The sequence below is a fragment of the Emys orbicularis genome, chromosome 12 (assembly GCF_028017835.1).
Source record: "Emys orbicularis isolate rEmyOrb1 chromosome 12, rEmyOrb1.hap1, whole genome shotgun sequence".
Taxonomy (NCBI): domain Eukaryota; kingdom Metazoa; phylum Chordata; order Testudines; family Emydidae; genus Emys; species Emys orbicularis.
This window is the reverse complement of record NC_088694.1, coordinates 12,812,465-12,828,746: the sequence shown is the minus strand read 5'-3', so window position 1 is coordinate 12,828,746 and position 16,282 is coordinate 12,812,465. Positions and strand designations below refer to the sequence as shown.

Sequence of the window (16,282 nt, the reverse complement as noted above, 5' to 3'; positions counted from 1 at the left end):
GTCTGACTGTGGGCAGCGACCCAGGCGAGCCGGATAAGCGAAGGCAGCCGCGCGAGGGTGGCGGTGTTTTCCAGGTGCGCCTCGCACCAGCTCCGCATGGGGTTATACAAGCCCATCCGCCGGGTGCCGGGAAGCTGGCCCCTCCCGGGAAGACACCTCCTGGAAGGAAGGGCGAGGAGGTGTCAGGCGCGCAGTGCGGCCCCTGGAATGAGCTCCGACTGGCTGGGGGAGCGAGGCAGGGACCCGGCATAAAAGGGCTGGAATGCGTTTCCTTAGGTGAATCGCTGGGGCTGGGTGCGCATGCGCAGTGCTTCGCCGCCGGGAGGCCAGCCCAGCCCAGCCAGGTGTATCGCTGTGGCCCGGGCTTCACTTCACGAGGCAGCCGCTGGGGTCCCGCGCCCCCTTCGCACCCCCCGCCGGGTGGCTAATGGCTCTGCTGGGGAGGCTCGACTGGCAAGTAGGTACCGTCCCGTTTGTCCCCGCGCCAGGCCCTGGGGGCGGATGGACCTTTCCCCACCCGGAGAGTTGGGAGCGCAGCTGGCACGGGGCAAGCCCCCGGCCGGGGTCCGCCTGCCATGCTGCACCGCCGGGCTGCCTCGGGCAGGGCTTCCCCCTCTCCTCCAAGCCGCGGGGATGCGCCCTTTCCCGGCGAGCAGATGGGACACGGGTCCCGAGCCTGCCTGGTTGGAAGTGGGAGGCTGTGAAAAGCCAGGGCATGCCAGAAGCAACTAGTTACTCCCCCCCTGCAGCGCCACGGAGACCGGCTCACCTGGGGGCGTGGGGAGGGATGAGCGGCACCGCACGGATTTGATCCACTTTGTGTTTCAAAGTGACACTAAAAGTCTCCAGTGGCCCGATCCTGAGCTGGGGCTCTAGAGAGACCTGCTGCGGAGCCACTTCCCAAGCGAAAACTCCAGCCCTGTCGGGGTGATCTTTATTTATTGCCAATACCGGGTTTGATTGTTCGGGGGAGAGGTTAATTACAATCCCCGCTCTAAGTTATAGAGGGGGATGAAGGCGCTAAATAGAAAAGACGAAGGCATTAAATATTAGTATAAACAACAGGGCTTTGTCTCTCACCCCGGCTTCATACCTGGGTGAACATTACAATCGCTCCTTGGAAACTGCATCCACGTTTTAAAAAAAAAATAATAATAGGAAAAGCTACTGTGTGCGCATCAGAAGTGTCCGAAAACCTGCACCGAGCAGCCCTCACTGCACTGGCATCAGCGTGTCTATCAAGGGAATGAACGCGCCTAGCAACTGGGAGCCATAAGCGCACCTTTGGCGTCTACTGTTTGTTGGCCTTTCTCTTCTTCGGCCCCTTGTTCCTTCGTGGAACTGTTCGCTCCACTAGCTAGAGCTAGATTGCTCTTGACATGATGAATGGAACTTTTTGTAAGTTACCAGCGAAATGTTTGAAATTGTCCAGTAACAGCTCCCTCCATGCCAGCGGTGACGGGGTGTCATCTTCTACCTGTATGTTTTCAACTAGACGAGTGGAGAATGGATCCTATCTTTTGGTTATAAAATAGTCGTCTTGTGTAGAAGGGGTACAATATTTTTTAGAGAGATCGACACCCAAATCAGTTGCAGTTCAACAGAAATATGATCACGCTATCTGTGTTTAAAATGTGACGCTACTTTATAAAGTTTGCAGGCTGTCATATTTCTAGGTGCCACATCTGAATTTTAAAAAAATGTATTTTCCCCCTCCTGAATTGAACCGAAAAAGATCAGAATATTCTACGTGTCTTTTACTTCTTATTTAAAGCATTCAATGATCCCTTTACAAGTACCCTAGTAGTAATAATAATTCAGGCTTCCGATTTTTATTCAGAAGAACGGGTGATGTTGTCATGGTGTAACGAAAGGCCATTTAAAGAAAACTAACAGCAAACCAAGCGCTGGTCTCATTTAACCCCCCGTGAAATTGTGTCGAGAAAAATGCAAAGAAGCAGGTGACACAAAAGAAGTCCGTCGCATGGACTGTTTTAAAACCATACAAGTTGGTAGAGTGCGTGTCAGCTGGTTTTTGAAGCGAGGTTTGTTTTCAGTGGAGAATTCCAAATTCAAAGAGCCTGGCATAAGATCCGGTCTCCTAAAATGTTGGTTCTGGCTGTAGAGATCGAGGCAGTTTTGAGGGCATTTGCAAGGTTAAAGCCTTCCCTCCTGGGATGTCACTCTCTGATTAGATTTACTTGTTACTTTTTGAAAGACATTTTTTTTCTTGTTCAGTTGAGTAACCGATATTTTCTTCTAATCCCCTTTTTAAAAAGGATCTGAAACGTGATTTTTTTTTTTTTTTTTTTTTTGCGTCTTGGCTGTTAAGATAAAATTAAACTGTCTGGCCAGGACCTCCCGTGGACTTCACGAAATCCCAAAGAGCGAGGACAGCCCACCTTCCCATTCAGAGCTGCGCGCAGTGAGCAGATATTTAATTTTTTTAGCGTAAAGGAATCATTTACCATCAAAATTACCAGCCCCCCTCCCGTCCCCAAATATATAGACTATTGGATCGCCCTGGAGGGATCAGATGAATTGACTCCAAACCTAAATGCTTTGAATTTTTTTTCTCTTTTTAGGATCCATCTTGTCCCTATAATACAAATGAGCTTTAAGCTCCCCCTGGCTTTTATTATTTAGATGCCTAGTCTTAATGACGCCAAGTGCCGCGCAAGCACACTCGTTATAATCGTCGCAAGCTGCATTTCAAAGAAACAACCCTGGAAAAAAACAGCGTCGTTTAAAATAAATAAATAAAGGGCCCCACCAAAAATGGTAATGCAGGTTCCCTGCTGCTGGGTTGAATTCAGCTGATGTGAATCAGCACCTGCGTGCCAGATAGACAGACGGATAACGCCTTCAACAGTTAGCTCGAGCATAATCGGCCTCTTCATCTTTATCTTCGGATTCTTCACTTGGTCAGTTTAAAAAAAAAAGCTATTAACGCACCTACATCTTAAAGCTGAGTTCCTATTCCAGGCCCTTAACGACACCTACCAAACGTATCGTTCTCCTGCGCCAGAGGTAGCAGAGAGGTCGTACCGAGCATTGTTCGATGGGAATGTCTGGCTCTGCCACGAGAAACAAAAACATTTGCTTCTCTCATGCAAATGAGCAGCGATCCAAATGCACCTTAAGCACCAGCAGAAAGAGTTGCTTTAAAACAAATGTTCAGTTTGCCAGGCAAACATAACTGCATAGATCAGATCGGGTTGCAGATAGTTAGCAAGGCTATGTTTTAAATTTTTAGATTAAAGCTGGGATTGTTGTCTAAAAATCAACGAAGTGTGTCCCCCTTGTCACCTGGTCCCAAACCAGAGTTTACATAATTCAAAAGGACCGGACCGATTGGATTTTCATGGGAAAAGTCCTTAACATTTCGAACTAGGGGCATAATTCACGCCAGTTAGATTTGAAACGCTGAATGTGTCCTGCTTTACCTAAAAGTTATTTAGCCAACTGCAATAATAGTGTAGGGTAATTAACTAAATTATACCCTAAACATTGGCAAGTTGTAATCAGTAATTCAAACTCTTGACAATTATGCAAATTGACTTAATACTGGAGTTACTACTCTTGCTTTTGCAATAAAGCTTTTTGTTTGCTTTGCAAAATGATTCATCTAAAATTAAGACTTTTTGGTAAATGTTTGGGCTTGAAATCAAGGCACCGCAAGATCTGGCTTGTCAAAATGTTTTTGTTTTTTACACCAAACCTTTGTTGCCTTGACGGACACTTACACAACATCCAGCTCTGTTCTATTCGGGGTGGCAGTCTATCCTTTGCCCTTACGCAGAAGATGGTGCCTAACAGATGGGTATATTCTGGGGTGTGGGAGAATGAGGAGTGCGTATTGAGCATGGCAAAGGGGGTGTTTTTAATAATGTATTATTCTCAATCAATTTTACCTCTACTGCAGTCCGGGCCCACGCGAGCTTTGCATGGCCGGCGGGAGAGAATCCCTGTATGGGGCAAGAAAGCAGTTTTAATAGGGAAGATACGTCTGGGAAGAGGGAACTGGAATGTTTAGAGCCATTTCTCCTCTTTTTATTATGGTGCTCATCATTCTAGGCTTTTAAACCCCCCCCAACCACTCCTGCTCCAGCTCAGCTGCCCTCTGCCAGACCCTTTACAATAGGCAGGTTGGTCGGCTCTGCTGTCTAGACGCCCGACCCCGGGCTTCCCAGTTCCAGTGAGCGCATCTTATGGCTTTGGGGCTGTGTACAGGACGGCTCCAGAGACATCTCGGCGTGTTCCTACCCAAGGGAAGAGGGGAGGCTCATGGATAAAAGCAGCGTTACATCCGCGCCTGGTATCTAGCTACAACGCGCCCTGGGCAGCTTCCCCAGCCATGCGCGCGCGTGTGCGCCCTGGGCAGCCTAGAGCTTCCCCCAGCCATTCGTGTGCGCCCTGGAGAAGATCCAATCCAGCCCAGAGCGCAGAGAAGGAGTGGCTCTGAGCTGCGGGCTGCCTCTTGAGTGGCTGGCTCTGAGCCGCCCATAATGAAAGCCCAGTCTCCCAATCCATCCCTGGGGAGGAGTTATGATAATACTATTGCCATTAAGGGCGTCTGGGCAGGGAAAAAAACCTCAGTGACCATTAGAGGGAAGATTAGTCCTGCACCAATCTTCATGCCTGGCAACTAACAAAATCCACCCGGGGGAGCTGCTCTTCCCCAGCACCGACTTGGATATTTACTGCTTTTGGGGCTGGGGATCTTTTCTGATCTACTATATATATATTTTGGACACTGGACGCCATGTTGTGGAAACTAGCAGATAATGTCAAATATGAAGAGGACTGTGAGGTGAGAGCTAATAGCACTAGGGGAGGGAGAAGGGGCTTTGTGTGGGTGTCAGCACCTGGATATAACTAGGGGTCAATCCAGCAGTCTTGGCTTGGGCAAGAGATCCCCTGGCTTCCAACGGGCATCAGGACTGCAGGATTGGGCTCTTAGTCCGCTTCTGTTACAAGACCCCCTATCAGATCGGGGGATGTTCAGATTTTTTGCTTGCTATTAGATGATGCGCCGCAGATTATATAATCTCACTAAACGCTGATTCTCCTGCTGGGAGTTGCCCAGATGAATAGGGAGTGAGGTTAATGGGAATGATGTTCACCTTTGGGTTTTAAATCTGGTCTCTTACCTTGTTTTCCCCCCTGCCCCGCGTTTCTTTCCTCGCAGCATTGTAGCCCCGTCTAGCTGACCGCCAAACTTGTTAGGCCTCCTCATTGGGGTGTCTCTGGCTCTGAGATGTTGCCAACCAAAAACAATTTCTCCCCCCACCCCATCCCCAAGAGATCCTGCCAGTCCGGAGCGCCGTTTGGGAGCAGAGCAAATAACCAGGGAGGGGAAGGAGATCTGAGTTTTCTTCTTCTTCCCACAACCAAACGGATGTGTTTAATCCGCTCCAGATTGTGCCTGCTCCCCAGATAAATCAGTGCACGTTAAGCGAAGTTCGGCCATGTTTGTGTGTGTGGGTCTGAGCGGCAATGCGCCCCCAGACGGGGGAAGTTTGGTGTAAAAGCAGAGCGCACACGGAGCAGGGGGCGGCGGGTGCCCCAGCCTGTTGGACTGGTTCAGAGGGACCCGGGGTAGGACTGAACTGCGCTGGGGAGCCAGGTGGGAGCTGCCGCCAGGGAGGGATCTAGGGAGGAGATCCTAGATCCCAGTGGGCGCCCTTGGCACGGAAACTATTTAGCTGCCAGCCTCAGCCGGGAGCGCCAGGGAGCCAGCGCCTATCGCTGGCCCTTTACCCAGCGGTACAAGCGACTCCCACTCGCCTGGGTAGGGGGGGAGATGGGTTTTGTTCTCCTCTTCCCTCGGGCTCATCCCAGATCGGGGGCGGCGAGCAGCTCACCGGGCTGGGGGAAGGGGTGCATTGGGGGTGGGGGAGTGTTTCCTTTTCAATCCTGATTCGAGACCTGCACGTTTCTCTCACGGGAGCCGAGCAGCCTGGAGAGGGATCCGCGGTAATTAGCAGATCAGAGCTCAGGTGCCTGCCCGCGCTGGCTTATTCCCACGTTTCCCTCCCCAGCCCTCTTTCCTTGTGAAACTTCCCCCACCCACCTCCTGCTTTTTGATCTCTTTGAAAGCGGCAGCGTCTCCTCCTTTGCTCCATTGGTCATGGTCTGTATGTTTGGCTCCCACAGATTAGCTGCAGTCCCCACTTCACGCTCCATTGGGACCCCATTGAGACACCCATTCTCCTCTTATTAACCAGCCCTGTTATTTTAATGACCGTGAAGCCAGAAGCTGCTAAATCCCGGGATCAATTCAATTGAGACATTGCTGAGCTTTTAAATGGGAGAATTTCAGCGGAGGCGGCTGGAGTAGTAGGACTAGTCCTCTAAATGGCCAGGCAGCTATTCGGACTCTGAACTGAACCCCCTTTCCTTCCCTCCCCCACCACTGTACTCGGTGCGCCCCAAAAGCAGAGCAGACATGGGCCGCGAGGTCTTTGGAGAGAAGGAAAATCCGCGAAGAGAGAGGCTTGAACTGGGTTCGCATTCGGTTTTAGCCGCTGATTGCTGACGGGGTCCTTCAGCGCAGCCCCGTTTGCAGCTTGCCAGCGCGACTGTTTTAAACCAATGCCCAAGGTTTTGTGTTTACACTCGCCCACAACTGACCACTTACAGGGTATCTGAAACCCCCTCCCCCTAACTTCGAAGCCAGAGGCCTGAAGTCAGGCTGGACAGGAGGCTGGGAAGGGTGCTTCGCCCCTCACCTCACCTTTCTCAACTTTAATTAAAAAACCCTCTCTGCTACAGCAGCCACAATTCCTCACTTTGTAACAGTCACTTTTTTTTTTTTTACAGGAAACTCCCCCCCCCCCCTCGCCCCGCGACGTGAGTCAGTTTCTCTTAGGAAGCGAAGTTTATTTCTAATTCCCGGCTCTTCCTACTATTCCCACCCAGGCTGTGGGATGAGTTAATTGGGTTCCTAGACTAACTGCTGAACAAGGCTATTCCTAAACTAAACGTTGAGCTGCTTCGCTTTCTTTGCTTGATTCCCCCTACAAAGGCGTGCAGGGTGCGTGACCTGGCCGTGCGGAGCGGGGCAGGCAGCTGTGCATGGGGGGGGGGGAGGGGGAATCCTGGCCTCATTCCAGTCGCGGGGAGTTCCGCCGTTGACTCCCCCCCGGGGCCAGAATTTCCTGCATGTTCCCAAGTCAGGCGCGCCCCACGCGCTGCACCCAGAGCCGAGCGACGGGGAGCGGAGACCCCCTCCGGCTGTCAATGGACAGGGGCTGAGACTAATCTCCCCGCACTAACGGGCTTCTGTTCTGTTCCTTTGCTCTCCAGGACCGGCACGACGGGAGCAGCAATGGGAACCCCAGGCTCCCCCACCTCTCCGCCGTCAGCCAGCACTTGTACAGCCCGGCTCCCCAGCTCTCCCATTCCGGGACGTCCGACTTCCAGCCCCCCTATTTCCCACCCCCCTACCAGCCTCTGCCTTACTCCCAGTCCAGCGATCCCTACTCCCACCTCGGGGACCCCTTCTCCATTAACCCGCTCCACCAGCCTCCTCCCCCGCCGCCCAGCCAGCAGCAGGCCGCCTGGCCCAGCCGGCAAAGCCAGGATCCCTCCGGCCTGGTCCATCATGCCAGGCCTGGCCTGGTCCCTCATCTCTCGGCGCTGGAGAGCGGCTCTGCTGGGGGCAGGAGGGAAACCTACAGGCGCTCGGAGCTCCTCCTGCCCCACGGACATGGGCTGGACGCTTCCACGCTCGCCGAGAACCTGGGGCTGCACGAGATGGCTCATCACATGGAGGAGGTGCCGGTAAGTCCCCTGGCAGGGCCTGCTCTGTCTGGGGTACTGGCTACACGCACCCCGATCCTAGTCAGAGCAGTGAGCTTGGTGCCGGCAGGGCTTGAGATAAAGCAATTTGTCAGCTGGATTAGAGATCCTGGTGCATTCCAGAGTGGGTGTGAAGGACGCGGGGGATTTTAGCCCAATTTGGGGGTGGAGTGGGATGGATGCGAGTAGAGAAGCCAGAAAGCATCATCCCTAGAGCCCAGGTGCCCTGGTGTGTCTGAGGGGCTTTGTAGCTGCTGCTAAGGGGAATGGTCCCACTTTGCGGTTTAGCTTCGATGTTTTTCTTCCTGCAGGAAGAACTAACACCCCCTTCTCCCCCCATCAGTCAGAAGCTGGAATCAGTGGGTGCAGGGGGTGGGGGATCCATTAAGACTCCAGGGTCACTTTCTCTAAAGGAACTGTACTTTCCCCCCCTTCTCTCTCCAGAATGTGGAAGATCAACACTTATTAATGCATGACCAGACAGTCATTAGAAAAGGTCAGTAGATGGCATTCCTATTTACCTTTCCTTGTCCATAGCTGAAGTTTGATTTGTAGATGATACATTGGCAAGTTGATACATTATTTTGTTCCATTGCTTTAAGAGGATCTGTCGAAAGGCAGGAAGCCTGAACTTTATTGCGTGATCGCTTTAACTATAGAGGAGCCTTGGTTTTTATATATAGTGAACACGATCTTAGGTGATATTTAATGGTGGGGGTAGTTTGGAAACTGCGCCGCTTCCTTTGGTATGTTGAGTACAAAAAAGCCTCTATTTGCAAACCTCCCATTTCGTTGGGAAGCGAATTACCCTAAGTATCAGTGGCACCAGCAGACTGTCGCTGGCAACTGAATCTCTTATTCTGGACTTTTGTGATACTAATAGCCGTAATAGTTGTTTGTATTGCTTTCCGTCTTAACCAAAGAACAAATGCACTTATCCAGGAACGGAATTTAAATGCAGATCTGGCATTTAATTTTATACCGACCCAAATTCCTTGTGTATGCAATGACACGGGGGCTGGTTTTGCTAGGAACGTGAGGCAGAGGTAAATTTGCTCTTTCGGTAGTAGTACAATCTCTAAAGGAAGGGGCTTGGTTTAAAATCTAATGAGGAATTAGTTAAACTAGCAGAGAGCCATTTGTAATCAATGGTCCTATAAAGCGGTTAGACTTTATCTGGACTGAAATGGTTTTTAGCTGTTTAAACAGGCGTAAAACGCCTATCGACTCTCAGCTTAGTTTACAATCTTGTTTTCCTGCTTGCAAACAAACTTGCGCTTTGTAAATCAGGCAAGTTTCTTCTAGAAACTGAAGTGGGACTTCAAATACGTATTTATTTGAGGAAAAGCAGAAGTGTTTGTCAGAAACTCTGCTGATTGCCGAATTAGCTCATGGGAGAACTATTCTGCTGTCAGATACACCACTTCAGAATCGTGCTTTCTAGTGAATAAGACCAGCCCTTGCTGTTTAACCCTTTCTTGCATTAGTTGCCAATAGCAATGATTCAGTCTGGCTACATTTCGTTGGTAGATTAATATGATAGGTTTACAAATATGCTCGCACAGAGGTTTAATGTCCCTTTGGAAAGTATGTTGCCCCTACTCCTGATAACGATAACCGAAAGCAAGACTAATGGCGTTAACTGTTTTCAGCTGTAGATATTGGAATATGGGGCAGGAATATACTGGGATTTAATTCAAGGGAGAGAGGTAACTTCTCTGAACAGAGACTCCATATCTGGAGGCGGAAGATGAAATTCAATACTGCTTGGCACCCCCTAGCCCCCATCATATTTATTTGTTTCTCTTCTAAGGAGGACGGGAGACCTCTCTGTGCCTTTAGTTTGAACGAGTTTTTTGTCAATAGCCGAAGGATACTAGTTTCTGCTCTGCCACTGTATATGCTTTACAGCCCTGATGTTCATTTTTATAAGCCTGAATTTGCCAACTTCCAGGATATTATGTCACCGGTGCATGCTGAGTTTTGACTGAACGTTCAAAGGAAAATAAGTTATATTCTTAATTGAATGCAGCAACTCTTGAAATTTACTGTGACAACAAAACCAGCCCCAGTCCATTATTAGTCGTACTGAGGCTAACTGTGGCATTGTTAGCTCAGTTACTCAGGACAAGATCCAGTGGTGGATGTTTAACACAAAACTATTTACTGTTTAGCTCCATTTAGACTTGTAATTTCCTCTTTTTTTTTTTTTTTTTTTTTTTTTTTAATCAAATACCTGCTTTTTCCACCTGGCTCCCACAGGTCCCATTTCATTAACAAAAAACAGCTCGCTGAGTCTCCCCTGCCAGAAGGATGGATTAATTGGAGTGGTGATAAACCCCAATGAAGTGTTTTGCTCTGTTCCGGGGAGACTTTCTCTGCTGAGTTCCACATCTAAATATAAAGTGACAGTAGCAGAGGTTCAGAGAAGGCTCTCGCCTCCAGAATGTCTAAATGCCTCCTTGCTAGGAGGAGTTCTCCGAAGGTAGGTAGGCTGCTCTCCTCCCTCCTACCCCCATGACTTTGGTAATCCTGTCTTTTGTTGTTGATCCTTTTTGCAAGCGTTGTACAAAACTGAACCGAATAACTGGTGTCTAAAGCATTTTATGAGACTTAAAAAAAATAACACTGAATTCTAATAGGCATTGGAAATAAAACTCCTTTGCACCTCTGGCACTTCCCAAAGTGAAGTGCTATAACAGTTCTCACAACAAATTCTCATTCCCTGTTAAAATCTGATTCCATCGCTGGAACTGCACAAGGGGAATTTTCTTATTTCAGTGACAAATCATCTCCCTGTGGAAGTATCTTGGTTACTATCTTGTGGTCTTGGTATTACTTATAAGACATTTTCCATCTTCTTATTTTTGCAAACCGTTTAATTCATATTGCGTCCCATTATTATAGCTGCTATATTTTTATTATGGTATAAACTTAAAGGCAAAACCCATATTTGATTTGGTTTTGGTTTCTGACACGTGTTTTACACTGAGGGGTTTGTGGCAGAGCCTTAAAAAAGTAGGTCATTGAAAAACAGAACCTGCTTTTTATTCCCCTCCCTCCAACAGAACCTCATTAAATGCCAGTAACTTGATTTCCCATCTTTTAAAATAAGTATGTCCCCTTTAAACTAAATAAGGTCACATCTCTCTCCCTCTGTCTCCTTACAGAGCCAAATCTAAAAATGGTGGCAGATCATTAAGGGAAAAACTGGATAAAATTGGCTTGAATCTTCCAGCTGGTAGAAGGAAAGCTGCAAATGTGACATTATTGACATCTTTGGTGGAAGGTCAGTCCTGTGTGTGTGGAGGGGGTGTTTTTGATGGTGTGTTTTTTTTTTCTTTTTTTTAAATTAATAAAATGACTTTTCTATGTAAGGCTTATAAACTGTAATTCAAACACTGACAGGATGCTGATCAAGCCTAGAAAAACCGATAGACAGAACAGAGCTATTTTAAAAACAAGTTACAGACTGTGCTGCCTGTTAGCCCTCCCAACGCTACTATAAATGCAATTATTTTTTGGTTTATCCCCTTCTCAACTCTAGTTGTTCATGCCATCCTTCAGATCAAATAGGGATCTTTGACTATTCTATTATTATGTTATTTTTCAACTTGATCATATCTGAACTGTAACTAGTGAGCTAAACTATTGCATTAACTTCAGTTTTCATTCACGGAAGCCATTCTGTGTAAACTAAGGAATTCTACATAGTTATTTCCATACTGTAGAAATTGACAGGTGTGAGAGTGACTCCTTTATACCAAGCAGTTCCAAAGTCCCCAGTGGGACCTAGCTTGTTTAGTCACTGGCGTATTAGAGAAGGGATAGTTGGGCGGGAGGAGGGGGAAGCCTTTCCAATTTTGAGGTCTTGTATATTAGTGAGTTTGCCTTCCTATGGGGAGGCTTAAAAGCAGTGGAGCAGCAGACTCCAATGACTGGCCCTACCTCAATCGCATCCTCAGAAGCTTTCCTAATAAACATGCATATAAAGTGAGATTTACAGCTTTTGACTTCCTGATAGGAAACTGGAGCTCATTTAATTTGCAGCATGTTATGTGGTCCCTGTATTAATTTAGCTGGGCCTTTTCAAAAAAAAAAAAAAAAAAAAAAAGCAGCTTCTTCTTATTGCTATAGTTAATGGAAATGGAAACAGCAATTTAAGTGTGAACAATACTTTGAAAATATCACTCAGTTTTTTTAATCTACATTATCTCCAAATACTGTACTAACTTTTACTTTATTAAATGCTTATAGAAAGGTAGAATTGGAAGACCAACAAAAGAGAGAGAAATCTTGTCTAATATATTAGTGTGTCTGTATATTCCATACATGCTACAGCTAACCTATAGTTCACAATAACATTCAGGATGTTTGTTTGAATAGATAGCTTTAATTAACTAAAACAGTAGCCTGTCTCTATTATTGTATTAAAACTATCATCCGATAAGTTACACAAGTGTGCAAAGTCTATTTAACTTCAAAATTTTACTGACATAAATTGAGATCAATTGCCAGCTGTGTGATCATCATAAGAATATATGCCTTATAATCATTTTCAGGTGAAATTCTATCTGTACCTATGCAACATAGCTAGATACAGAGACCCATATATTGTCCTCTGATACAAAGGGAACCAGAACAATTATTTTTTTGTAGCACCGGTTATGCAGGTTTTTCTCAGTGTCTCTTCCTCAAATTTGGTTTATCTATTACTTAGGAAATAACAAACAGTATGGGGAAGATCATACTAGCAATGGCTCTTTCTAAAGTGGGGGGTATATTTTGAGAATTAAAGTTTTTGCCCATATTTCTCTTATCTTCTAACAGTGAAGGTCTAATTATTGGATCTAAAACATTCACCTTATCACGTGTCCCCACCCCAGGTGAAGCTGTACATCTTGCTCGTGACTTTGGTTATGTATGTGAGACAGAGTTTCCTTCCAAAGCAGTGGCTGAATATTTAACCAGACCACACTTGGGCCGTAATGAGATGGCTAACAGGAAAAATATGCTTCTTGCTGCAAAGTAAGTATGGAGGGCTAAAGGGGGGGAAAATGCTTTTTGGGTTACTGGAAGAATGTGAGATTCTGTAAAATACTATTTGTTTTTTGCTTTTAATAAAAAACAAACAACCCCCCCCCCCCCAAAAAAAAAGGTCTGTGAATCTGTAATACCAGAGTCAGCATAAACCCTTATGGCATAGTCCTTTAGAATTTATTGGAGTTGAAACCTACGTGGTCTATAGAAATGACACTAAACCTCTACAGCATAAAACAGACTGAGATCTTTTCTAAATAATTTTTACATCTGGCTAATTTTTAATGTTGTATAGCAGGGATCTAGGATCTAATGAAAACCCACTGGTGTCAAGAGAGAGAACCACATTGACTTCAGTGGGCTTTGGATTAGTCCCATAATACTTCTTAAATACAGCACTCCATATCCGATAATGTAAGCACTACTCTTTTTGCACTCTACAATAAGAGTGTTGTTGTTGTTTTTTTTAAGTGCATCACATTGTGTATCATGCTGATTCAGTGAAGTTCACTCATTGTACGTGAAATGAACAAAGCAACTTAAAAATACATCTGAAACTTAGGCCCCCGATCCTGCAGCATTTATGCATGTGAGTAACTTCATGTGGTTGAGTAGGCCCATTGAACATTCATGTGTATTGTTAAATTGTATTGTTATGTGCATAAGTGTTTGCAGGATTGGGGGCCTACGTTTCTGATGAAGAGGGTAAATTAAATGCCCCAGTTCAGCTGCTTTATCCATTGTAAATCACTTAAGTGCATCTGTGGAAGTTCTCACAGACACTATCCCTAAATTGATTTTAAAAAAATAGAGCAAATGAAGCAGAACCAGCTAGACACCAAAACAGGAAAGATTATCCTGTGGAAAGTGTGTGTACACGTGTATGTATATGTGTATATAAAGCTTGTCTGAAACTGACACTAAAAAACAGGCTTTATTCTATAATTAGACTGAAGAATATCCTTGTAGTGATGTAGTTGTAATAGAGTGTAATTGAGTTCTGAAAACCCTCTGTGGTTGCTACGCAGTCTGAATTGCTGGCTATTTCAATTTAAAGGATTCTGTATCTTGCTTCTTCTTTTCTTAGTGCTAAATCCTCTTACAGAGTGCCTTGCACTTTCCAGCATAAAGTATGAACCCTTTTGTGTCTTACAGGCAGATATGTAAGGAATTCACAGACCTCCTCACTCAGGATAGAACTCCTCTTGGAAACACTAGACCTAGTCCAATCTTGGACCCTGGCATCCAGGGCTGTTTGACTCATTTTAGCCTGATCACGCATGGCTTTGGGAGTGCTGCCATCTGTGCTGCCATGACATCCGTCCAGAACTACCTAAATGAAGCATTAAAAATAGCAGACAAAACATATATGAACACTGGCGACCAAAGTCCTGCAGAAACCAACAAAAACATTGATAAAATGGATAAGCACAGGAAGTAAAATGAGGGAAACCAGACTTTCAAACTGTTCCTCCAAAACACAGACTGGGATCTTCTTGCCAATGGGGCATGTAGAAATTTGGTTACTTTCCCTCCCCCCTCTCTTTTTAAAACAACAAAACATCTTATTCAGGATCTTCACTCCCTCTGGATCTGTATGACAAGTCTTTCTAAAGCTGCAGTACCTCCCTTAACTGTGGAATCCGGTACCAGAAGATAAGTACTGGTGCAAGTGTATTAAAATCCTTTGCTGTTAAAGTGGTGCTATAAAGTCTTTGGTGGAAATATACTAAGAGATATGTAGAGTTTTCAAACATCTAAATATCTAGTGGTGACAAGCTACCGTGTATATTTTTTGAGATACGGATTTTGGATGGGATACTCTTCATTATCTGGAAAAACTTCAGGTTTTTAGTCTTTAAAGCCAACAATAACTATAATGCAGTATTAAACAAGGTATTTAGATTTATGTACATGGTGTATTTTATAAACACATGACAAACACCAAGATCATTCTGTTTCAGCTTTATTTTCAGCTGACCGTAGGAAAAAACTGATATCAGCGTAGATGAAAGAGCTATTTGATGCATTTGACGTGCTTATTTTAATTCTTATTTTTTATGGAAATATTCAGGCTTTTAAAAATTGCAGTTGCCCACAGTGGAAATTCTTTTTTTAAAAACAAAAAACAAAAACCCCAAAAGAATTGCTAGTGCAAACTGAAAAAAAAAAAAATGCTTTTAGAAAATCTTTTTCTTTGTCTAAGGATATTGCAGCTTTATTCACATATTTATATCAGGTCTTGGTTTTTAAATTGAAAAAAAAACTTGAAAAAATAGGCATATACTGTAACTTCTTTTTTTTTTTTTTATTTTTTTTTTTTTTAAGAAAACATTGCCTATTTAGGGAAAAAAAAAATATATAAATATATTTCCAGGGAGACTTTATGTGTATTAAGGGAAACAGTGTGTTGAATGTACATATTTATTTATGTGTAATTTAATGGGATTTGTAAATAATGGTGAACTTTTTAATACTTTTTTTTTTTTTTATAAATGGGTTTCAAATTTTAATTTTGGTAAGTATTTCAAAGGTAATGGGGTAAGCTAAATACATCTTTAGGTTTATGCACAGGTATGTTATACAGGGTATTTAAGATTTTATTTTTTAATTTTATTTTAAATTCTCAATTCTTGCCACTGAAGATTAAATCTAATCTGAGGGGTATGTTCACAAAGCAATAATTTTTGTGTACCATTCACCTAAGAACGGAGTAGAATGAGTGCATGAGGTACGGTGCGTATGCGACTAATGGCGGTTCTGAACTACTCTTTGCATATTTGTATATGTTCCCAATATAATTCTGATGTATATGATAACCATATAATAAAAGTATTCTGGATAGAAGCACTGAATGTCTTGTTACCCGGAAAGTGTTTTCTTTCCATATTTTGTCAATATGGGACACTAGAGGACGTTGTGTATTGTCGTAATTACAGCACTTTGTTCAGATTAACAGAACAGAAATATGTAGTTGTTTGCCAGTAAAACTAATGGTTTCAATTAAATGAGTCATGTATCTCCAAGAAGGTTTTTTTTTTTTTTTTTTTTTAAGCCCTCCGTATCATGCCATCTGCCTATTTAAACTAGAGCCACATTTTAAGGCTTCCTTCTCATAAAAAATCTGACCCAAGAAGCTTTACATTTAAATTTGATTAATCAGATGATTATACTCTATATGCTTAATGATAAATGCTTGCAAATACCTTGAATGTGAAACTGGATATCTGACTTCCGGTATTAGCCCCATTTTATAGATTGGGAGAGGGGGAGAACTGAGGCCTGGAGAAGTTTGGCTAGAGTGCCTAAGTCACAAGAGAAGTCTGTGTCAGGACTGGGAGCAGAACCCTCAATGTCTAGAGTCCGTGTGGTGGTACCTTAACCATGAAGCTGTCCTGCAGAAACTGGAATAAGTTTGTTTTAAAAAAAAAAAAAA

The 16,282-nt window shown here is 44.7% G+C and overlaps 1 protein-coding gene across 2 annotated transcripts; it reads left to right on the top strand.

Annotated features, from left to right (window-relative positions):
- The first annotated feature begins 427 nt into the window (after positions 1 to 427).
- TFAP2C (transcription factor AP-2 gamma) lies at positions 428 to 14,287 on the top strand. Of its 2 annotated transcripts, none has more exons than XM_065414573.1 (7): positions 428 to 457; positions 7,312 to 7,788; positions 8,251 to 8,302; positions 10,069 to 10,291; positions 10,977 to 11,095; positions 12,693 to 12,834; positions 14,002 to 14,287. In XM_065414573.1, the coding sequence occupies exons 1-7, from the start codon at positions 428 to 430 to the stop codon at positions 14,285 to 14,287; spliced, it is 1,329 nt and encodes a 442-aa protein (XP_065270645.1). The 2 variants fall into 2 exon arrangements, with proteins under 2 accessions (XP_065270645.1, XP_065270644.1); XM_065414572.1 differs by lacking the exon at positions 428 to 457 and adding an exon at positions 4,766 to 4,813.
- Positions 14,288 to 16,282: the final 1,995 nt, after the last annotated feature.